This window comes from Phocoena sinus, chromosome X (genome assembly GCF_008692025.1).
Source record: "Phocoena sinus isolate mPhoSin1 chromosome X, mPhoSin1.pri, whole genome shotgun sequence".
NCBI classification, from domain to species: Eukaryota; Metazoa; Chordata; class Mammalia; order Artiodactyla; family Phocoenidae; genus Phocoena; species Phocoena sinus.
In genome coordinates, this window is record NC_045784.1 from 916,869 (window position 1) to 939,924 (window position 23,056).

Genomic DNA, 23,056 nt, shown 5'->3' on the forward strand with positions numbered 1-23,056 from the left:
AGGGTACCTACATTAATTTATTATAATAAAGCCAGGAGGGAAGATCTATGGTGTTATATTAGAAGTTGTATAACTAGTTTTTAAAAAATTTTTATTGGGGTATAATTCATTTACAATGTTGTGTTAGTTTCAGGTGTACAGCAAAGTGAATCTGATAAAAAAAAACATATATCCACTCCTTTTTAGATTCTTTAAAAAAATAAAATAGAACTTGTATAACTAACACAACATTGTCAATCAACTATACTCCAATATAAAACAAAAACATAAAAAAAGAAGCTGTATAAAATTTGTGGTATTTTCCAAGTACGTGGGGCAACAAGTGGAAAAAATGATTCTTTCTAGTGATAGTTGCCATTTTCTAAGACTTTCACATCAGTTGTGCCTTTCCAAAATTGTTTTCTTTCCCTGTTGTGGGCTTCACCTTTATTGCCTTGTTGCTGCCTCTGTCAGTTTTTCTTAATCACTTTTCTTCTAATTGTGAAAAGAACGCCCACTGGAGAAAATTGGCGGTAGGAATGGAGATAAACTTCCCTGGTGGCGCAGTGGTTGAGAGTCCGCCTGCCGATGCAGGGGACGCGGGTTCGTGCCCCGGTCCGGCAAGATCCCACATGCTGCGGAGCGGCTGGGCCCGTGAGCCATGGTCACTGACCCTGCGCGTCCGGAGCCTGTGCTCCGCAACGGGAGAGGCCACAACAGTGAGAGGCCCTCGTACCGCAAAAACAAAAAACAAAACAAACAAACAAACAAAAAAAACAGTCTGGGCTCCTAGAATGGAACATCTTTGCATTTACTGTTAAAAGTATTATTACTTTGTTTCATGCCCTCTATTTCTCATGCTACACTTGCTTGAATTATTTTCAGGAATTATTATTTCAGTGTTTTGCAAATATCAACCTTTCCCTGCTGACAGTTGCATTTGCAGTGAGAAGTAACTGTACGGAATCCTGATTTTAAAAAAATTATAATTATCATGAAAAGCGGACCCCAATCCACTGTGGACCCCAGTCTGTGGGATGAGAATACAGTCGGGTATTCCAGAGCTAGATCCTATATTTCTTGAGACATTTTACATCTTTTATTTCAAAGTCAGTGTTTTCTATATTGTACTTTAAAAATACATTGTGTTCTAAATAAGGAGTTTGGGATTAACAGATACACACTACTATATATACTATATATAAGATAGACAACGAGGACCTACTGTATAGCACAGGGAACTATATTTTATATATATATATATATATATATATATATATATATATATAAACTGAATGACTTTGCTGTACACCAGAAATGAACACAGCATTGTAAATTAACTATACTTCAATTTTAAAAAGGTTAAAAATATATAACGTTCATATTAGTTCATAACAACTGTTATGTATAATATTACTCCATTACCGTTAATTATCAATTACAATGTAATTATGTCAATGCATTGTGTATTTTTATATATTACACATTTTAAATGTTTTTTATTAAACTCTTTATTTTTTATGACAAACTGCCAATTATTTTGTACCAAAGCTTTTCCACTCTAAAATTTTAGATTTCACTTCCTGTCTGGCCAGAGTTAGTTTTATGAGATTTTTTTTTTTTTTTTCCAAAAAGGGAACATGAGGGGCATGTTTTGAATCATGCCTGCAATTTTATGCTTCCAAGATGACACCTTTTCCAGCATAGGATTTTGGGGTGGAAAACCTTTCCCTGTCAAAACTAGATAGACAGCCACTGCCCCCCGCCCCGCCCCCGCAAAAAAAACTGGAGAGACCTGGTGCTTCAGATGTTTGGGTATTTGATTCTGGGGATGACTGAGGATTTGTTTCTGTAAATAATCTGTTTATTTTTCTTGGGTTCTAGACGATGTTCTTTATCTTCAGTATTTAAGAAAAATTACCAAGAGGAGTTTCTGGGTCTCTTTTCCCTTGGGGGAGGGGTGCTTTGCTTTGCACAGCTGTATTCAGTACAGGTATATTTTTGTTTATTTTTTTTATTATTGTTTCTGCTTTATTGGTTTTCTTCATGGAATTTATGTTGCAAATATACTATGTGTAGATATATGAAATAATAAATATGGCATGCACATATATAATGTAATCTATGTATACACCATATGTGTGTATATACACAAACACCATATATATACTATATTTATATACATTATATGTATTCATGTAACTCATACATATGTTATATCACATTCATGTAATAATATATTCAGTATTAAATTATCTTTTAATCCTTTTACCTCAGTATTCCTGACCCTTCCTGACGGACTTAAGGATGGATGACCTCCCATCTTTACTGCCCTGGCTCTTGATTTTAATTTGCCTGTTAAGAATTCTCCATGCTGTCCTTCCTACTCGTGACTTTTCTGATCACTCCAGTCCCAAGGACACCCTTCCCCTTGCACTTAGATAAGAGGCGGGGATCTCTGACCATTTGTCCCCCATCGCTGTGCTGGATCTACAGAAGGAGCAGCTGCTATGGGGTCTACCGTGTTTCTGAGCAATCTCCAGTCGTCCTGCAGGGCTCCCTCGGTTCTCTGGTTTCCCTGTGTGTCTGCATCTTTCAGGCAGGGCCTCTGCTCACAAGCAGGTAGGGGGGTGGGGTTAGGGGGTGGGGGGCAAGCAGAGGTAGCTGTGAAACTTCCTGAGGATGTTGCCCTGCTCACCGGGGTGACACCAAGGATTGGCCCCCACCTCCCAGAGCAGGAACAGTCAGGGCTGTCCTGTCGTCTCCCGACAGTGCTTTCCAGGATCCTGCCCCTGGAAAGGGGGCAGGACCTCTGGCTAGACCTACCGATGGCATCAGGGCAGATGCTGAAGTGAGACACGTGATTTGAACTGCGCCAATCAGATGTATAGGTATGGAGAGAGATTCATTCTAAGGAACTGGCTCACGCAATTGTCGGGGTGCAAGTCTCAGATATTCAGGCTGAAGACCCCAGGGAAGAACTGAGGTTGCAGCTGAAGCCCAGGGACCATCTGCTGGCAGAATTCCTTTTTGGCTCAGGGAAGATGGGTTTTCATTCGCTTGAGGCCTTCAACTGATTAGATGAGGCCCACCCACACTGGGGAGGGCCGTCTGCTTTACTCAAAGTCCACTGATGTAAATGTTCATCTCACTCACAAAACAGCTTCAGAGAAACATCCAGGATAATATATGGCTCCATATCTGGGCACTGTGGCCCAGCCACGTGGATACATAACAGTAACCGTCACAAAGAGATAACCTTGTATGCTGAGAGGTGGAGGGATTGCCTCTTTGCTCCACATGGAGAATGGAGAAAACCTGTCTGCAGGGAGCAGATCACAGCAGGACCCAAGAGAAAAGCCGAGATGCAAAGCAAAGCACAAACGTTATCCGGTCCCTAAAAATTCCCCAGCTCCCATCCCTAAGCAGGGCCCTTTCTCTTTTGGGGGGTTAGAGGGGTAGCTCTGAAACCCGTGGTAGTCCCCAGTGATAGTTAATGCACTGGGCAGGTTTCTACACCTGGAAAGATTGTACCATCCTGCCCCACAGGTCCACGGGCACATGCTAGTTGAAAGTGTGTAGGCAGATGCTCTCTGCTCTGACCCGTTCCCAGAACATCTACTGAAAACCAACCCAGTTTAAAAAACCAGCGGAATGCCCTGCTGCTCTCTTTAGAGTAAAAATAACTGGCTTTCTTTCCTTGGGGTGAAAACTCAGCCATAAAAAGGACTGAAGCTCTGACACAGGCTACAGCATGGATGAACTTTGAACACGGGATGCTGCGTGAGAGAAGCAGACCCAGAAGGACACACAGTGTGGGATTCCACTGATAAGTTTCTAGAACAGGCCAACCCACAGAGTTGGAAAGTGGGTTCCTGGTTACCAGGGGCTGGGGCAGTGGGATGGGGAGTGACGGCTCATGGGGACAGAGTCTCCTTTAGGGGGATGAGAAGGTTCTGGAACCAGAGACAAGGGGTGGTTACACAACACTGTGAATGTACTGAACGCCCCTGAGTTGTACGTTTTAAATGGTGAGTTACATATTCTGTGGTTCACCGCAGTAAAGAAAAATACCTGGTTTTAAATTAAGCTTCTTAGGGACCGGGCGGGGGGAAGGAGGGCCGGTGTTTGCACTCCTAATACGCCTTGGGCAGCCGTCCAGCGCTTCTGCAAATGGTCACTGGGCCAGTGAACGTTGCAAGACCATGCAGGTGGTCCATGTGATAGAACCACCGGGAATGAGCCTGCGAATAATTACAAAAATCCAGCAGGTCCTGTGACTAGCACGTGTGACGTGCTGTGCCCTGAGCCCGTGTTCTTCCTTTCCACGTCGCATCCGAAACGCAGACCCAGGAGTGGCGGCCATTCGGTCAACCACCATGAGTGAATCCACAGCCTTATGAGGTGGCGTCTTGTCTGTTTTTACATACTGGCGTCGGCTGGTTTGCATAGACACCGATGGAATGCGACGGGTTCGGGTGACAAACTGCGGTGGGGTCCAGGCTTGGTCACAGGAGGGACATCTGTCCCACAGACAGGCTGTTGTCTGGGATGCGGACCCTGTGGTGTTTGTCCGGGGACGCAGTCACCCCTGGAAGGTGTCAGGGAAACGCGATGATGACGTTTGCTAAAACGGGACGTTGGACCAGGGCAGGTGGCTGAGTTCTTTCTGCTGCCTTCGTGGAGAGGCAGGCAGGCTTGGGGTTGCTGTCTGTTTCACACCCAGGCTGGTGGGTGTTCATTACCAGAAAGGCTTGCTCTTCTGAGCTTCAGGAAGGTGCTAACTTTCCGTGGACAAGTCTTCCAGTGAGAAGGTGCTACTTAGCTTTTGGTTTGCTGACAAGAAGATTGAGCAAATACCATTGTTCCTGCGTCCAGGCTAATCTTACCCTCACAGCTTTCCCTGTGCAAGGAAGAAAATCATAAAGCCAGCTTGCGTTTCCGCAGCTGCCTGGGACCAGAGGGTGGTACAGTGAATGCTAGGGAACTGGCTGGTTTATGGAGAGAGCCAGGCGTGGCGGTCCTGGCAACAGTGGGTAGAGGGAGAAGGGGAACGCAGCGGGTAACACTTTCTCCAGCTCTAAACATCCCTGGAATTCTGCATGTCAGTCACGTTCACAGGATGTCCAGTGAGCAATGAGGTGCAAATGGAACAGAAAAAAGGCAGGAAGTGAAGAGCCGGCCCGAGCTATCCCCTTACCTTGGGGAGCCCCACCTCTGAGCAAACCTGGGTGACTGAACAGGGCTGGCAACCCAGCTGTTGGGGGGAAAACCCAGCACTACTGGTGAGAGTTTCCCTGGATTTGTTGATTGCACGTCCTGGGGGGGGGGCAAAATAAAATAAAACTATCGTGCCCCAAATTCAGTCTTCGGCGTCACGATGCTCATGTCATGTGATCACTGACAACAATAAAAATTGATGCAAAAATCCACAAGGAACAAAACATTAGCGTTTTAAATAAGAATGGGACCCATGAGGTGAAGTGAAACATTATGAGCGGTTGATGGTCCCTCGGTCAAGAGAATTTAGTCAAGTGGGGCAATTCTCTCAACCTAAGATGAGATGGGTGAAGACGGAGACTTTGAGAATATTTCTGATGAGCGTTCATCCATCGAAGTTGGGTCAGTAGAAATGTAGGAAGGATGGGTGGGTGGGTGGGTGGATGGATGGAGAGGACAAAGGTGGCCAGTGCTCTAACACTGGACCCTAGTTCAGTTCACTGGTCGCTGGGATTCTTGCAACCGTGAATGAAAAATATTGCCTGCCCTTTCAGTAAATAAAGGATGTTGCGGCCATGAGGCCACTACAGCCTCTCCCAACGGTGCACCCTGGGGGGACTCAGGATGGAGAAAAACAGATGCTGGCCCCGGACATCTAAGGTGCACATCAAAGGAATGATTTCGACGAGCCCAGACCCTTGCATCTCCCCACACATAGAAACGCGCTAAACTCGGGCACTTGAAATGCCTGGTTTTCTGTAATTAACTGTGACCTTTTAATGTTCTGACCACCTGGTCTGTGTTGCAAAAACCCCTAGATACCCTGGCCCCTCCCTGACCTCTTGGAAGCAGTGCCTCAGAGCCTTCTGAGAGGCTGCCTCCCGGACTTAAGTCCTCAGCAAGTCCACCAAATAAAACATAATTCTCAACTTTTAGCTTGTACATTTTTTTCAGTCCACGCAACGCTTACCCGCTCCCCGCGTCGCCCTCAGGGTCCAGCTACAGGAGGCGAGAGCCCAGTCCCCGAGGATGAGTCCTTCTCTCGCCGACCTCTCAGGACTGGGCCCTGTCTGTGAGTCTGTCTGGCAGCCCTCACGTGTTGGGGGCCTTGTGATGCGGACCACAGTCCTGGGCCTCCCCCGCCCCCAGCTGTCACCTGCCACTGGAAACTTCCAGTTGGCCATCGCTACACAGTTGGCTCTGGAGACCATGCTTTTTCCTGGTTCTGTTCATCCCGGACAAACACCTTCCACTCTGTTCTGAATTACACCCCAGTTACCCTAAAGAGAAAAGGGACGGCCCGCACGTTGGTGACAGACCTGAGGATGTCATTTCTGTGAAAGGAGGGACTCTCCTTTATCTCAGTTTTGTACCTTTATCTCCTGCTCTGAGACTGCCCTCTGCTCTGATCTTCACAACATCTGATTTTCTCCTCCTCACACAGGAAATAAGACCCCCCCATAGCATATAAGACCCCACCCCCCCATAGCATATCTCCTTAAAAGAACACTTGCACATCAACATCTAATGAATTCCCGGACTCTGAAACACAGGGAGCAGCATTTTCTCATCAGGCTATGTTGTCAATGAAATCTCCCCACTCCCCCTGTTCCTAAGCAACCTTAGATAACCTGCCGTGGTACCCTGGGTCCTTTCTCATGGAGTGTATTTGATTCTTGTGATCTCATCATTAACAGGGCTAGACATGGATCATCTCTCCTGGTGACCTCACCTCCAGACCACTTCCAGTGACTGGGGTGGTGTCTGTCTCCTGTCGACCACCCCTTAGGTCTCTGTATCTGCAGACCCAAGCTCAGAGATGATTAACGTGTTGTAGTGCAGTCGGGGGAAGAGAAAGGAAGTCTCCGAGAGAACCACACACATAATACCTTTCCTTCCAAAGACTTGGAGAGGTGAGACTGGTACCGTTTACTAAAAAAAAGAAAAAATAATAAAAAAAAAAATTCCAGCTCTAATTATGCAGATCTGGGGAGGAAATAATGTAGAGATTTAAGGAACGTTCTTGAGAAATAATGGGGAAGGCACCAAATCATGAAGACACTTTACTCATGTCTGCAGACTGGGAACAACCACCCTGAAAATATGGTCCATCTTTGCACAGAGTGAGGCGGGAGGGCCTTTGCTAAACCGACCTTCTGCTCCAGGAAACACTGTGTGTCTCTCTGCGATCGTATGATGGACCACACAGGCGAGGGGAAGTGGGAGATGAAATCGATCTTAACGCAGCAAGATTTAACCGCAGCCTCCACTTTGGTGCTGACGGCTGGTGTATGGTTCAGCCTCTCCTGGACCCGCCAGGATCTCGTTGTCCTGGGGACCCCACCGGAGGGCTCTCTGATCTCCCCCAGGGAAAGTCCCGTAAGGACATTTGGCCACTCCTGTCTGGGCTTGTGCAGAGGGTGCCTCTTTGCACCAGGAGGCCACGTTCCCTTCAACTACCTTCCACAAGCCCTGCTGTACTGCCCTTAAAGCTCTCGCCCTGTTCTCGTGAGGGGACCCCACCCTCACCCTCCCCAGGCTTTATGTCACCCTTTCTCATCTTCCTTCAAAGCACTGCCATAAATTGTAGCAGTCCTGTGATTTGCTTGTGCGTAGTGAAGACTTAACCTGACCCAGAGACAGGCCTGTCTTTGCCCTCTACTCCTGAGCGGTGACCTCCAGGCCCCTGCAGTGTCCTGCTTCATAGGCGTGTCTTTGTTTGCTTGGGGACGTTGGCTGCTCGACCCTTTAACGATGCGATTTATGATGGGGACTTTGGGACATGCCATATCAGTTCCAAACCCCAGGAGAAGTTGGAGACTACAAACATTAGTATCCTGAACGTCTGGAGGGGGCTGGAGACTAAAGGACAGCCACATGGTTGAGTACCAATAATACTGGATGCTGAGGCTCAGGTGAGTTTCCCTAGTGGACAATATTCTGTGCATATTGTCACACATTGATGCGTGCATGCATGGGTGGGTGGCTGGTGGGCTGGCTGGCTGGATGATGGATGGGTGGCTGGATGGATGATGGATGGATGGATGGATGGATGGATGAATTGGGGGGTGGATGGTTGAATTGTGCCCAGTATCTTCTCCTGTACCGGCATGCACTTCCAATATCATGGTTTTTCCTGCACTAGACTCACCCTGGGCTCCTGAGTTTACAGGACAGCTCCCTTAAGGCTGCAGGCACCTCCAAGCTAAGTCAACCCTCCTGGACTCACCTGCCTCCTTCCTCTTCCAAACTGCACCTTCTTCTGTTGGTTTCCCCTCAGGGCATGTCATTGACCTCACCCGGTGGCCAGAGCCTGGGACCTCAGAGTCATTCTTATCCCACCACCCCTGACCCTTGTGACCCAACCAGACACCCTTGATCAATCCCTGAGTCCTTTATCCCAGCCTAATCCCCTTTCTCCATCTTCGACAGTGATGCAGTCACCCACCCCAAACTACTGATCCCACAGTCTGACGTCACCGTTGGGTACCACCGTATCATCACAACAGTGGGGGCAGGTAACACGTCTGCAGCATGAGGTCTTCATGTAACACTCAGAGAGTGAGTGGGTGAGTATGTCTGTGCCGGACTCAGCATAGAGGTTGCTGTAACGGCTCACTCCGCATCCTGCGTGTGTGCATTAGGGCTGTTGCCAGAAGCATTAATTGCACGCCTGCCTTTTATACCTACACGGACTATATATATATATATATATATATATATATATATACACACACACACACACACACATATGTATATACACACATATGTACATTATATACGCATACTATATGTGTGTGTGTGGCCACACGCGCACGTATGCAGAACTTACACATATACTTTTGTATATCTGTGGGGAATAATTCTATAGTCTGAATTACCAACACTGAGGCTGCAGACTCCAAGAGAATGTGGGCACTTTAAAAATGGTAATTGCGAGATTTTGTGGAATTTACTTTTGAACATCAGGCTAATTTGTACCGCCAGCACCAGCAGAGGTGAGAGTGCGTTTCTGCAGAGTCTTCAATTGTGGGGTGTCTTTTTCTTTCCATTGTGCTGCTTACGGCATGATAAATTGTGTAGAGAGTTCTGGAATAAATAAGAAATGATCTAATAGGAGACTGAGTGGCAGAAGGTGGACTCCATAAATAGGGGAATGTTCATGGGAAATGACTGGACCGATACTTTGCTGAGGATGGATGACCCTTCAGACCCTGGCTTCGCATCCAGACCAGAGGATTAATATGGCGGAGCTCTTGCCAGTGTTCATTAAGGAGGTGGGTGCGCCACCTGGTGGAAAGGGGTTGTTTTGAATAAAGTCTTGAGAGGCATGGATCTGTGAGGTGGATGGAGAGAGGGATGGCTGGATGGGTAGGTGGATGGATGGGCAGATGGACAGGTGGGTGAGTGGGTGGATGGAAGGATGGGTGGATGGATGGGTGAGTGGGCAGATAGGCTGATGAGTGGGTGGGTGGGTAGACCAATGGATGGGTGGATAGATGGCTGAATGAAGACACAGACAGATGGAGTGTAGAGGATGAATGGACAGATGAATGGACACACAGGTGGATTAATGGATGGATAGCCAGACAAATGGTTGGATGGATGGATGGATTGTTGGATGAAAGGACAGATAGGTCAATGGATGGATGGATAGATGTGTAGATGAATGGATGGATGGGTGGGTGGGTACATGGATGGATGAGTGATGGACAGACGAATGGGTGGATGGGTGGAGGGTGAATGGACACACAGATGGATAGGTGGATGGATGGATGGATGGGTTGTTGGATGAGTGGCTGGATGGGTCAATGGATGGATGTATAGATGGGTAGATGAATGGATGGATGGGTGGGTGGATGGATGGATGAACAGATAGATAGATATATGCATACATATATACATACATTTATAGATGTCCATACTAACACCAGGCACTTTTCTCGAAGGAATGGATTAACAGGGTCCCTTGATATGGCTCAAAGTGAAAGGAATGCTGATACAGAAGGGGGGAAGGTGTCTAACCTGGAGGGAAGTATCTGAATCTAGATGGAAGCCAGAAATGGAGTATCTCTGGGTTCAGAAACAGGTGTCCAGCTTACTGTTCTCAATTCTCGCAGTACCTCATTGAATGCCTACATCCAGCATGAACCTGAGTACCTCTGTATCAGCTGTAATTAGTTACCTGAAGATGAGGGCACAGCAGAGGAGGGTGGGTCTAATCTAATGTGTACGGGGCCCTTATGAGAAAAAGAGACGGAGACACACACACAGAGGGAGGACGATCCTTTGAGGATAGAGGCAGAGATGGCAGTGAGGCTGCCACAAGCCAAGGGACACTGGAGATTGCCAGCAAACCACCCAAAGCCAGGAGACAGACCTGGGACAGATCCTTCCTTGGAGCCCTCAGAAGGAACCCACCCAGCCCACACCTTGATTTCAGGCTTCTGGTCTGAAGGGGGTACATTTCTGTGCTGTCTGGGGTAATGTGTTACAGCAGTCCTAAAAACTGAATCGAGTGATGATAAGAAAATCACTGCTTATTTAAGCACGAGAGGAGGTCATTTTCTGCGTGGGGTAAAGAGGCATGTTTTTCTGTGATTAAGGAGGGCTGAGGATCCATATGTTTATTCCAGATGTAGTAGTCATATGTGGCTGGGTAACAAAGGGCTCCGAACGTAGAGGCTGTAAACAACACATGTTTACCATCTCCCAGTTTCCCTAAGTCAGGCGTCGAGGCACGGGCTAATGGCGTCCTCTGCTCAAGGGTTCACCGGGCTGAAATCAAGGTGTCAGCCGGGGCTAGGGGTCTCACTGGGGGCTTGGGGCTCTCTTCAAAGCTCAGTGCTTGTTGGAAGAATTTCAGTTTCTTGTGTCGGGGCATTAAGACCGTCATCTCCCAGAAGCCACCTGCCAATCCCTGCCAAGTGGTATTTTTCCACCAGGCAGTTTGCTCCCTCGAGGCAACCAGGCAGTTCCTCTGCTGTTTCAAAGCTCTCTGACGTCTTAGCCCTGACTCCGACACCTGATTAGGTCAGGCCCATCCAGAAGAATCTCTCCTTCCATTAGCTCGAATCAGTGGATTATAGACTTAAATTACAACCACAGAGTTCCTTCACCATTGCCATATAGTCCTGGGAGCGATATCTCATCCTATACCCAGGTTCCCGTCACGCTCAACGAGAGGGATTTATATACCCACGCATATATCAGCCAGGACAAAGGATTCGGGCTACAGGTAATTGGGAACTTTGTTTTTCTGTTTCTGGGGTACATTCCCTGGAGGAACATTTTGCTCAAAACTGTAAAAAGATTTTCCTTGAACATTTCCCAAATTATTACAATCATCTCTTAGTCTTGCCACTTCCAAAGAAGTGAATACCTCATTTCTTAATTCACTTTGCAAATTGCTTGGTAGAACGCAGCGGAAAAGCAGTTTCCAAATTTAACAGTTCTCCGGGGAAATAAGCAAGCCATCCACATGCAAGCAGCCTTTGGGAGAACGGCTTTCAAGGGAACACCAAACACCTTTGCGTTCTCCAGAAGAAGACAAAAGAAAACAGAAAAGATACATACCCCACTGAGAAGCCTGCCTGTGTTCAAAGAGGGACCCCCCCCCTACCTGGGGGACCCTGGAGCCTCCATTTCCTCCTTGTCAGGTGGATGTCATGATTATATTTGACTATATGGGTAGCATTTAATTCGACTACATATCTCATCCATAGCAGACACCCAGCAAATACCCAGGAGCCTCTTTTCAAAACTCCACCTGACATAGGGTGGAGTTACCCACCCTCGCCCCTTGTGAAACAAATGCTTTGGCACTTTCCGTGTTGAAAAACAGAGGGTCTGTGCTCTTGTTCTCCGACCCTGGGTTGTTTATTTTTTAATAAATTTATTTACTTTTTTATTTTTGGCTGTGTTGGGTCTTCGTTGCTGTGCACTGGCTCTAGGCGCGTGGACTTCAGTAGTTGTAGCACGCAGGCTCAGTAATTGCGGCTCATGGGCTCTAGAGCGCAGGCTCAGTAGCTGTGGCGCACGGGCTTAGTTGCTCTGCCGCATGTGGGATCTTCCCAGGCCAGGACTCGAACCCGTTTTCCTTGCATTGGCAGGCGGATTCTTAACCACTGCACCATCAGGGAAGCCCCCAACCCTGGATTTTCAATGTGGGGACTTGTGACATATTTGGGGCATCAGAATCACATGCCTTGTGCAGCGCCTGGCATAAAGTGGGAGCTTAATAAATTGTCATTTGTTAATTTATATCATAAAATTATATGTATATTATTATGCATAAAATATGTGACATGTAGTTATGCAAAAGTTCATTACATATGAAATATGCTGCATATAACGCCTAAAGCATATTGTTACTTATTTACATTTAAATTTTAGATATTATTAGGCTTCACCTTAAAATGATAAAGTATATGTCAAGTAAGTAAAAATAATCGATATGTAATTTGTGTCATTTTCAGATATTAAAAATAAATATTATAGAAAAATAAATGTTAAAATGTAAAACATTCAAAATGTAAAAATGCTATATGTTTACACTAACATTGTATTACATATGTAGATGTAATTACCTTATAATATAATAACGTTATGCAACGAATCAATTCCTATAGTAAATAAAATAATCAATATGTAATCAGGTAATAGTTTATAATGAAATTATATTACATATTATGTGCGATGCATAATTATAATAGTAATTTAGGCCCAAACACCTGGTCCCGAACCTAAGGCAGGTGGCCTCACACTCCTGCCCCAGGTGTGGCTTCCGCCTGGACCTGAACACAGGTAGCGGCCTGGGGGGCGGGGTGGGCTCGCGCATGAGCAGTGCAAAGCCCGGGGGGGGGGAGGGGAGGCCCCGGCCTGCACCACCCTGTCGTCTCCGGAAGTCCCGCCTCTGAGGGCGGGACCAGGGCCTGGAGGAGAAACAGGGAGCCGCCGCGCGGCCGCTTCCGCGGGCCCCGGCGCCGGAAGCGGATATGCGTCACAGGGGCGGGCGGCGGCGGCGGTGGCGGCGGCGGGTCGCGTTGGGGTTGCCTCCGGTGGACGGTCGCGACGCCGGGCGGGGAGGCCGCGCCTGCCAGGGTCGTCGGGGGCCCGCGGAGAGCTGGGGCCAGGGCGGCGGCGGCCTGGGACGCAGGCGGAACCCCGCTCCGGTGAGCGCCGCCCGCAGCCGCCTCCGCCCGCGAGCCGGGCGGGGGTCTGGGAGCGGGGACCCAGTGGCCGTGGTATCAGAGGGCCGGGCTCTGCGGGGCTCTCGGGAACAGGGACCCAGGGGCGGAGGACCCAGAGGTCGGGAGTCTGGGGGCGGGGTTCGTAGGCCTGGGGACCTGGAGTCTGGGAATCGAGGGCCTAGGTCTGTGAGGAGCCGGGGGAGGGGCACCTGGGGTGACGAGGTAGCAGGGGCCGAGGTCTGCGGGGATCTTGGGGCCGAGGACACTGGGAGCTGGGAGAAGAGCCAAAGGCGTCCGGGGAGACGGGGGTTCCCAGGAGGCCACTGGTACCGGGGGGGGGGCGGTGCGGGGGGTGAGGGCAGGGCCGGTGCCAGAGAGGGAAGGAGGCGGGGCCGGGAGCTGGGGGTTCCGAGGTTAATGGGGTTGGCGGGGGTTACCGGGACAACAGGCAGCGGCCCGGGACAGGGAAGGCGGCAACTGAGGGGCGGGGGGGACAGTTAGAGGCGCTGGAGGTACTGGGCACCGCGTAGGGTCAGCTGCGGGTATCAGGGCAGCGAAGGGGCTGGGGGTCGCGCCCAGGATGCAGGAGAAGCCAGGCAACAGGGAAGCTGGGAGTATCAGGGCTCCCGGCAGACAGGCGGGGGAGGGGGGAGGGTGTCCGGGGCTCTGGTTCGGGCCCTCCCTGCGGCCTTTGGGGTCCTGTGGAGCGGGGAGTCACAGGTCTCAAACCAGGCCAGAGCTCCTCTGCGGTGCCCCTGCCCCTGACCCTGCCACGTGGCTTTCTTCCAGCTGGGACGCCCGCACCCCTGGGGTTCCTCCTAGATCTGGGGCGGGAGCTCCGAGAGCTAGCAGGTGGGCGGGCAGACCGGCTGAGGCCGCCACCTCTAGGGCTTGGTGTCCGTGGGTCAGGCTTTCTGGAAGCAGGCACGTCTCCCAGCAGGTGGGAAGAGCTGGGGGAGGAGGGGAGGAGGGGCTCCCTCCCCTCCCCCGGTTTCCGAAAGGTCACTTTTTATGCTTTATCTGGGAACAGAGAGGGTGCCTCTGCCCACAGTGGGGAAATTGAAGTCGATGGCCCTTGGCTGTTTTTTTCAGCCTGAAACTTCCTTCCTGTTTCTTCCGTGGAAACACAGGGCCACCTCCTCCACAGACCCTCCCAGATGCCTGTCCTGGGCCGTCCCTTCTCTCCCCCGTGAGGTGTGTGCACCCTCTGGTGGAGGTGGCAGGTGGAGCCGGCCTGCCCCGTGTTCGCTGAGGGCAGGGACCAACCCCGCCGAGCTGGGCTCGGCTGCCCTGGCCCCGGGAGAGCTGCCTCTGGGTACTGGGGGCAGGTCAGCGCTGCTGGAGGAGTCTGGCTCCCAACTGTGCCTAAACGTTTTGTTGGCCCGTTTTCTCCCCTGCTTTAGTGTAATCTCATTAAAAGCACCAACGTCTCGGGCCGAGGGCCTTTCCCTCTGTAGAGGCCCGTGTGCCTGACGTACAGAGAGCGAGCAGACTTGCCTCCCTGCTCCGGGCCCACGGCACCGGCCAGCCTGGGACACCTCGGCCCGGTGCCCGGCCCTGACCCGTCGCGCACGCGTGTTTTTCAGGCCCGAGGTCCCGGCTATGGCTGCGGCTACCATCGTGCACGACACGTCCGAGGCGGTGGAGCTGTGCCCTCCCTACGGCCTGTACCTGAAGCCCATCACGAAAATGACCATCAGCGTGGCGCTCCCGCAGCTGAAGCAGCCGGGCAAGTCCATCTCCAACTGGGAGGTGATGGAGCGCCTGAAGGGCATGGTGCGCGACCACCAGTTCTCCGCGCTGCGCATCTCCAAGAGCACCATGGACTTCATCCGCTTCGAGGGCGAGGTGGAGAATAAGAGCCTGGTCAGGGCCTTCCTGGCCTGCCTGGACGGCAAGACCATCAAGCTCAGCGGCTTCTCCGACATCCTCAAGGTGCGCGCCGCCGAGTTCAAGATCGACTTCCCCACCCGCCACGACTGGGACTCCTTCTTCCGGGACGCCAAGGACATGAACGAGACGCTGCCCGGCGAGCGGCCCGACACCATCCACCTGGAGGGGCTGCCCTGCAAGTGGTTCGCCCTGAAGGAGTCGGGCTCCGAGAAGCCCAGCGAGGAGGTGCTGGTCCGGGTGTTTGAGCGCTTCGGGGAGATCCGCAACGTGGACATCCCCATGCTGGACCCCTACCGCGAGGAGATGACGGGCCGCAACTTCCACACCTTCAGCTTTGGGGGCCACCTGAACTTCGAGGCCTACGTGCAGTACCGCGAGTACGCGGGCTTCATCCAGGCCATGAGCGCCCTGCGCGGCATGAAGCTCATGTACAAGGGCGAGGACGGCAAGGCCGTGGCCTGCAACATCAAGGTGAGGGAGGGGCCCCTGCAGCGCGGGCCGGGCCCCGTGGAGAAGGTCCCGGCGGCAGGCCGCGTCCTGCAGGACGGCAGCCGCGGGCAGGGGAGCGGGCGGCCCCCGAGCTTCTCTCACAGAGCCTGCGTCTTCAGGGGGCGCGAGGGAGACGGTCGGGCGCGCTCTGGGACGAGCTCCAGCCGGGCCCCCAAACGTCCCTTGAAACGAGGCGACGGTTCTTTTACGGCCGCGCACTGTGCCCCGTGCCGCCTGGGCGGGGGAGGCGCGGCAGCCGGCCTCGGGGCCCCGGGGCCCTGTGGCAGGAGGGGAGAGGGGCGCGTTTCCCGCCGGTACCGGGGCAGGGCGTCGGGCCTCCGGGTACGCTCGTGCTCCCGGCGCTGTCCCTGTGGTTCGTGGTCCCCGTCCCCTCTCGGGAGGAGTCGGGTCCTGAGCGCTGACCGTGAGGCTCGGGGCCCGCGGCCACGCAGGAGAGGGCGTCCCGGGAGCCCCTTCCCTGCGCTGAGTCTGGGGGAGCCGGCCTCGCGCGGGCGGGGCTGTCGCCCGACCCGCCCCAACCTGCCCCGTTCTCCCTCTGAAGGTTTCTTTCGATTCGACCAAACACTTGAGCGACGCCTCCATCAAGAAACGGCAGCTCGAGCGGCAGAAGCTTCAGGAGCTGGAGCAGCAGCGGGAGGAGCAGAAGCGCCGGGAGAAGGAGGCGGAGGAGAGGCAGAGAGCCGAGGAGAGGTGCGTGCGGCCCGGGCCGCCTCGGGGCTCCCGCCTGGGCCCCGTGTGCGCATGTGCGGGCGGCGGCGGCGGCGGCGGCGGCGGCGGCGGCGGCGGCGGCGGCGGCGGCGGCGGCGGCGGCGGCGGCGGCGGCGGCGGCGGCGGCGGCGGCGCCAAGCCCCCTACCCGCGAGGCCCTGCCCAGTGCCCTGGACGGGCCTTCCCCCTCCGAGCCTCCCTGAGTGCCATGCGCGGGTCCTGCTGGCACAGGCACGGAGTGTTGGCTGTTTTGCAGGTTTTTGCGTTCAGGCTGAAGCTGCTTTTAAGTGAAGTAGAGAACTGATGACGTTGGCGGGTTTTAGCAAAAACGCCTCATTTAGGAGGTCTGTAAAGTAACTGAGGTTCACGCGTCTAACGGCAAACTCGGGGGACGACCTTTCCCCCTTTTATCTTTTGCTTTGTGAGTTATAAAAGCAACCTGACCAACGATACTACCTGCATTTTAGAAAACAAGGAAAGATTCTTCTTGGTCCATCACGGCTGCTGTGCGCTTGGTGTTTCTTTCCAGCGTGTGCGCGTGTGCGCGTGTGCGTGTTACAGTCACGGTGTCGTGTGTTCTGCAGTGTTGTTCAGTCTTAGGTGTGCGTGATCTGGGCAGTTCATTGTTCACCAGTCTGTTTACCTGTTGGCTGAAGTGACTTACCTCGTGCCCCGGCTGTCGGATTCCTGTTTCGTTTTCCCTTCTTCACCGACAGCACTAACACAGATGCGGAGATGTCTCGGCGGGTAGTAGTTCCTTTGTCTGCACCGGAACCCAGTTTCAGGGTAGTGCGTCCAGACCATGCCGCTGTTCTCTGCTCAGCCCCACGTGGCTCCCGCGGGGAGGCGGGGATGTCTGGGCTGCGGACGAGGGTGTGGCGGTTGGTCGGGGGCCAGGAGCCCCGGAGTGAGGCCGTCGGTGCAGAGAGAGGAACGGGCGTCCGGGGAGTGTAGGCTGTGCTCGCTGCGTGGCTGCCCTCAGGAGGCGGCCCTTGGCGGGGACGGTTGGGATCGTGCAGTGAACCGGGCCACAGCGTCAGCACGGCCCCCTCAGGAAGAACCGGGAAGCGCGAGTGGCGTGCGGACCACCCACCCGCCCTTGTCCCAAACGGGCCTTGTCCTCCCTCTTCGAGGTGGGCCGTGACCACAAGCCCCCGAGCTGGGGGGTGTAGAAGTTCCCCACGGCCTTCCTAAAGCAGCTCTGAGGTCTCGTTAAAGGCAATTTGCTTGACCTTATGGCAGGAAAAGCGGGTGGGGAAACGGGACTGAGAGTGGCCTTGGAGGACACAGAGCAGGACACGTCCTGGTGAGGACCCGGCCTCGCAGCCCCAGGGCGGCGCCTCGGCTGTGGCCACGGAGCGTGGCAGGGCTGGCCTGGCACGAGCGGTGGGCCCGGGAGGCGCCCAGGGTGAGCAGTGGTGGCCAGGGCTGTGGGGCGGAACCTCGGCGTCTGTGCCGCATCACGGGCGCGCGTCTCTGGGTCCTTCGGTGTTCATAGGAACAGAGTGCAACCGGCCAGTAGCGGTCGCGTTCCTGGTCGTGGCACGTCGGGGGCCATGAGCTCCACAGTTGAGAGCTGTGGTCACTTGAGGCCCGTGAGGCAGCTAGGACCCGCAGCTCTTGACGGACACCTGCTGCGGGAGGCCTTCAGGTGTGTGTGGCCTCCTGGACGCCGGCACCCTCGAGCTGTCCTGCTTCCCTGCGTTAGCCCGGCCTCGGTGCCCAGCCCGCCCCCCTCCTCCGCGTCCGGATGAGCTTGGGTCCTCCCGCCGCCTCCTCCGGGCCTGGCGCCCTGGGAGTGATGTCGGCTCTTCTGCAGACAGTCCGCCTTCTGGCCTCAGGGGTCTCCTCTGTGTCGGGTCCTAACCGCAGCGACCTCGCCTCTCTGCTGTGCCGGCCCCACCGGCAGCTCAGCGAACAGAAGCTTGCAGGAGATGCGGGTGTGCCGGGTGGACACATCCGTTGGTCTTCAGACCTTCCCTGGGGGTCTGGAGCCGTCCTGCTTTCGGGGGCATCCTCATTTCCGAACGAGGAAGGATGTTGTTAGGGTCTAGGCTGGCGGGTGCGGTGCGGGGGTGTTTATGGAACAGTCGCTGTCTCCAGGGAGTGTGTACGCAGTGATCTCGAAAGGGTTTCCCCAGGCAGTGCATCCTCTCAGGACCCCTTGATCGGGGCAGACCGGGTCGGGTTTGTGTCCCCGTGCCTTTGTCATTTCTACCACTTCCTATGAAAGGCCATGCGGTACAGTCTCTCGTGTTTGGTCTTGGCCTTAGCTCGCTGCTTCCGGAACCTTCCTGCGGCTGTGTACGTTGCCGATTCCCTCCCGCTCAGGGCCCGCGGGTTCCCGGGGTGTGAAAGCCCGGGCCGGGTGTCTCCGCTGCCGCTGGGGCTGGGGACGGGGACGGTCCAGCACGCTGGCTCTGCGCTCAGGGTGCGTGCGGCCAGCGGAGGGGCCTCGTCGCTCCGCGCCGCAGCCCTTTCCCCGTCCGTCCATCGTCACCCCTCCGCCAGCCGGGTGCCTCTTGTTCAAAACTCAGCGACCGCTGCGTCCTCCCTGGCCATCCATCCCTTTCTTCACGATTCCGGGCTGGGGTCGCACTCAGCGAGACTCTCCCGCGGATGACGCCGGAAACTCGCAGCCCCTGAGCGCCGCGCTCCTCGGGGTCCCCGGATGCGACTGAGGTTTCTCCGGGGAGGAAGCGCCGCGATGCCGAGCCCCGCGGCCGCCACCCCGGTGCCCTGTGGATGGCGCGTCCTCGCACGTGCGGCCCGCGGCCTCACGGAGCCCGTGTCTCGCTCGCGCAGGAAGCAGAAGGAGCTGGAGGAGCAGGAGCGCGAGAGGCGGCGGGAGGAGAAGCTGCGCAGGCGCGCGCAGAGGCAGCGGGAGCGCGAGCTGCGGCGCGGCCAGCGGAAGCTGGAGAGGCTGCAGGCGGAGGAGCAGCGGAAGCTGCAGGAGAAGATCCGGCTGGAGGAGCGCAAGCTGCTGCTGGCGCAGCGCAACCTGCAGTCCATCCGGCTCATCGCCGAGCTGCTGAGCCGCGCCAAGGTACCACCTGCCGCGCCTGCGGGACGCGGCGCCCCGGCCCGCGGGTGGCGCTCGTTGCGCGGGACGACGCTTCTGGCGTCCCCGGGTCGTCGCTCCAGATCCGCGCCCTGTGCTGAGGGAGCCTGCGGAGCTGTGGGTGCCCGCGGAGCTGTGGGTCGGCCTCCCCACGTCCAGGCCTCGCAAGGCCCGGCCTGACGCGGGGCGGGGGGGGTTACGTGGCGGGAAGTGGGGGTGGGCAGAGCCCGCCGAGGGCCGCCTGCCCACCCCCGGGGCTCACTGGGGCCGCGCTGCTCAGGCCCCGTCAGGTCAGCCGCCCTGGGCCGGGGCCTGCCGGGGGTCGGGGCGGAGGCCGGAAGGTGCGCGGTCCTCGCCGTGGCCCCGGGAAGCCAGGCGCCTGGAGCCGGGCCGCGCCCCCTCGGTCCGCAGCTGCAGAGCTGACAGGTCTCAGCTGCGCTGTGCGGACGGCCCTCCCGGTTCCCGCACCTGCTTCTCCTGGAGGCCAGGCCGGTAACTGCCGCGAGCCGGGCCGGGGGCGTGGACGGACCTTGCTGGGCGCGCCTGGTGCTCAGGCGGGCCGCGGAGTCAGGCGCGGGGCGACCCTAACCTGTTGTCTGGTTACAGTTGTGATCAGTCCGCGGGAAGGAGCGTGGCGGGCGCGCTGAGACCTGTGGCAGCGTGTTCTTGTTTCATGGTGAATATTGAAGACCCTGAGCAGGCCCGGCCCCGCGCCTCCGCGCCGTAATCTCAGTTCCCCGTGGCCGGCGACCTTCGCACCGACAGCAGGCGCAGAAGGCCCGCCCCGGGGCCGCGGCGAGGAGCTTTGCCAGGGCTTTCCTCCGCCAGCTGGGCAGGACACCCGGGCGCGGGCAGGTGCGGCGGGCCGGGCTCCAGCCGCCCGCCCGCCCGCCCGCCGGGTCCCCCAGGCCGGCGTCTGCAGAGCCGCGCGCCGCGGAGCGTCCGTGTGGGTTCAGAGCCCAGCTCAGGCGCGGCCCCCTCTGTCCCGCAGGCCGTGAAGCTGCGGCAGCAGGAGCAGCGGGAGGAGACGCTGCGGCTGCAGCAGCAGGAGGAGCGCCGGCGGCTGCAGGAGGCGGAGCTGCGGCGAGTGGAGGAGGAGAAGGAGCGCGCGCTGGGCCTGCAGCGCCGGGAGCGCGAGCTGCGCGAGCGTCTGCTCAGCATCCTGCTCAGCAAGAAGGCGGACGGCGCCCGCGCGCCCGCGGCCCTGGGCGCCGCGCACGCGCACCTGCTGCAGCCGGTGCTGGACATCCTGCACACCGTGTCGGCCGGCTGCGCGGGCGCCGCCCCGCCCACACCCGGCGCCCAGCGCGAGGCCCCGCCCCGGCCGCCGGCCGCCGGCCCCGCCCAGAACGTGAACGGCGGCGCCGCGGACGAGGCCCCGAGCAAGGAGGAGCAGGATCCTCGCCGGGTCGCCCCCGACGACGGCCCCTCCGAGAAGAGGTGCCCCGGCGTCCTCGCCTGCATCCCCGACAACAACCAGCAGCCCAAGGCCGTGCCCGCCGCCTGCGAGCAGAGCGCGCCCAGGAAGGACGCGCGCTCCGAGCAAGACAAGTGCAACCGTGAGCCCAGCGGGGGCCGCGGCCGGGCCAGCGGGGACCGGGGCAGCGACGACGGGCCCAAGCGGGAGCGCAGCCGGCCGCGGCGGGCGGGCAGCCGGGAGGACGCGAGGCTGCCCAAGGAGCGGCGGTCGCACAGGAAGCGCTCGCACCAGGACGGGAGCCCCCGCCGGCGCAGCGCCAGCCCCGAGCACGAGCGCGAGCGGTCGCGGAGGTCCCACAGCAGAGACCGGCATGGCCGGCGGGAGAGGAGCCGGGACCGGGACCGGGACCGCAGGGGCAGCTCTGGCAGGAAGCGCAGCCGCCACCGACGCAGCGAGAGGTCGCGCTCGGGCTCCCCCGGCCGGCACCGCAGCACCTGGAACAGGTAATGCACGGAGGGCCCAGGCAGCCGTCCCGGAGGACCAGGACGGGGGAGGGGGGGCGCACGTCCTGCTGCTGCTCGCTGCCCCCCACGCCCCCCCGCCACCCCCCCCAGCACACCCAGGGAGCTCCCTGGTGAGGAAGGCACCGCCTCCAGCCTCCTCTCCCTTGTGGCCGTGGGTCTAGTTCAGAGGCATCGTCCCCGGTCACGAGCTTTCGTTTCCCTTAAAACTGTTGATCCAATAGCTTTAACGTCAGCAGTCCTCTCTGAATCAGGAGGAACACGTAGGCCGCCAGCCGTGAGAATTGCAGACCGCCCCACCCTGGGCACACAGGCTGGCAGCGCCGAATCCCTGCACCTGCTCGGAGACGCCTCTCATACTCACTTCACGGGAGCTGCCTGTCGCGTCACGGGGATGGACTGTCCGGTGTGGCGGCCACAGCCCCATGGGGCATGGAAAAGAGGAAGCCTCGCCCTGCGGATGTTTTTTTGTGTTTTGGTTTCTTCCCTCCTTTGTAAGTTTAACGGACTGGGAACAAAGTGTGGGTGGGATGCCAATGGAAAATGGCTTTGGTGCATTTACGTCATCGGTGGGGAAGCTGTACGTTCTGCAACGCGGAAGCTCAGGCGCGCCGTCTTTTTAGGGGTGGGCAGGTGCGGAGGTGGCACGGAGGGTCCCAGACGCTCACTTTTCTACAGATTCAAGTAATTCAGCGTAAAAAAAAAAAAGGTTGATTAAAGTTAGTTTTGGTTCCTAGTCAAGGTTAGCCTGTGTGGTTTTTTTAAGAAACCGTTTTGCTAAATTATTTTTACTTGGAACGTTTCAGATTTAATGCTGCAAACATGTTAAATTTTATAATCGTTGGCTTCTCTGAGTGAAGCTCAGAAATACTTAAAAATAGCTGTTATCGTCTGCCTTAGGAGAGATGGTGTTTATTCCAGTTTGCATTTTTATGGTGAAATAAAATCCTTTTCCAATGAACTAATGTTTCCCATACTTAATGTGTGTTCTCGTCTTTAAGTTCTTTGGGTTACCTCACTGACCTGAGCGTAACTTGGCATATCTGAAATCGCTGGTTCCTAAAGATTCATTGCACATGCTGTGACTTTTGTAAAATAACCCCCTGGAGGAGAACACGGTCCCGAGACTCATTCGATTTGTTTACCGGGAACATAAAAGTGTAGCAAGTTCACAGAAGCAGTCTTTTTAAAGCTACAGTGCCATTAAAAAAAAAGGCTTAAAGAAGTGGTTCCCTCCTCACCTTGAGTTGAGGTAGCAGGTAGGTGTCAGTGCCCCTGCTGGGACCCCGAGCTGCAAGTGATCCCTCGTCTGTCTGTGTTTAAAGTCAGACCCAGATGTTCTCAGCATGTGGAGGGCAGTTACATGCTTTTTCCACCCTAGTCACATCATCGTCAAAGTCTCAGGTCGGCACGATAGACTCGCACTTTCCTTCTCTGCGCTGGCATCGGTCTGGTCTGTCACCAGTCAAGGTGTGGGTGCAGGACGTGCTCAGATACCCAATGATTGGAGATGCCTCTCAGAGATGCACACGGGCAGCTGTGTCGGGATTCCC

At 55.4% G+C, this 23,056-nt stretch overlaps 1 protein-coding gene across 3 annotated transcripts; it reads left to right on the forward strand.

Annotated features, from left to right (window-relative positions):
* The first annotated feature begins 13,206 nt into the window (after positions 1–13,206).
* On the forward strand, positions 13,207–22,464 carry AKAP17A (A-kinase anchoring protein 17A). Of its 3 annotated transcripts, none has more exons than XM_032620239.1 (6): positions 13,207–13,373; positions 14,978–15,755; positions 16,336–16,484; positions 19,307–19,547; positions 20,554–21,485; positions 21,728–22,464. In XM_032620239.1, exons 2-6 carry the CDS (start codon positions 14,994–14,996, stop codon positions 21,750–21,752), a joined length of 2,109 nt encoding a protein of 702 aa, XP_032476130.1. In that variant the 5' UTR covers positions 13,207–13,373; positions 14,978–14,993; the 3' UTR covers positions 21,753–22,464. The 3 variants fall into 3 exon arrangements, with proteins under 3 accessions (XP_032476130.1, XP_032476131.1, XP_032476132.1); XM_032620240.1 differs by having other exon boundaries at positions 21,758–22,464; XM_032620241.1 differs by having other exon boundaries at positions 20,554–22,464.
* The last annotated feature ends 592 nt before the right edge of the window (positions 22,465–23,056 follow it).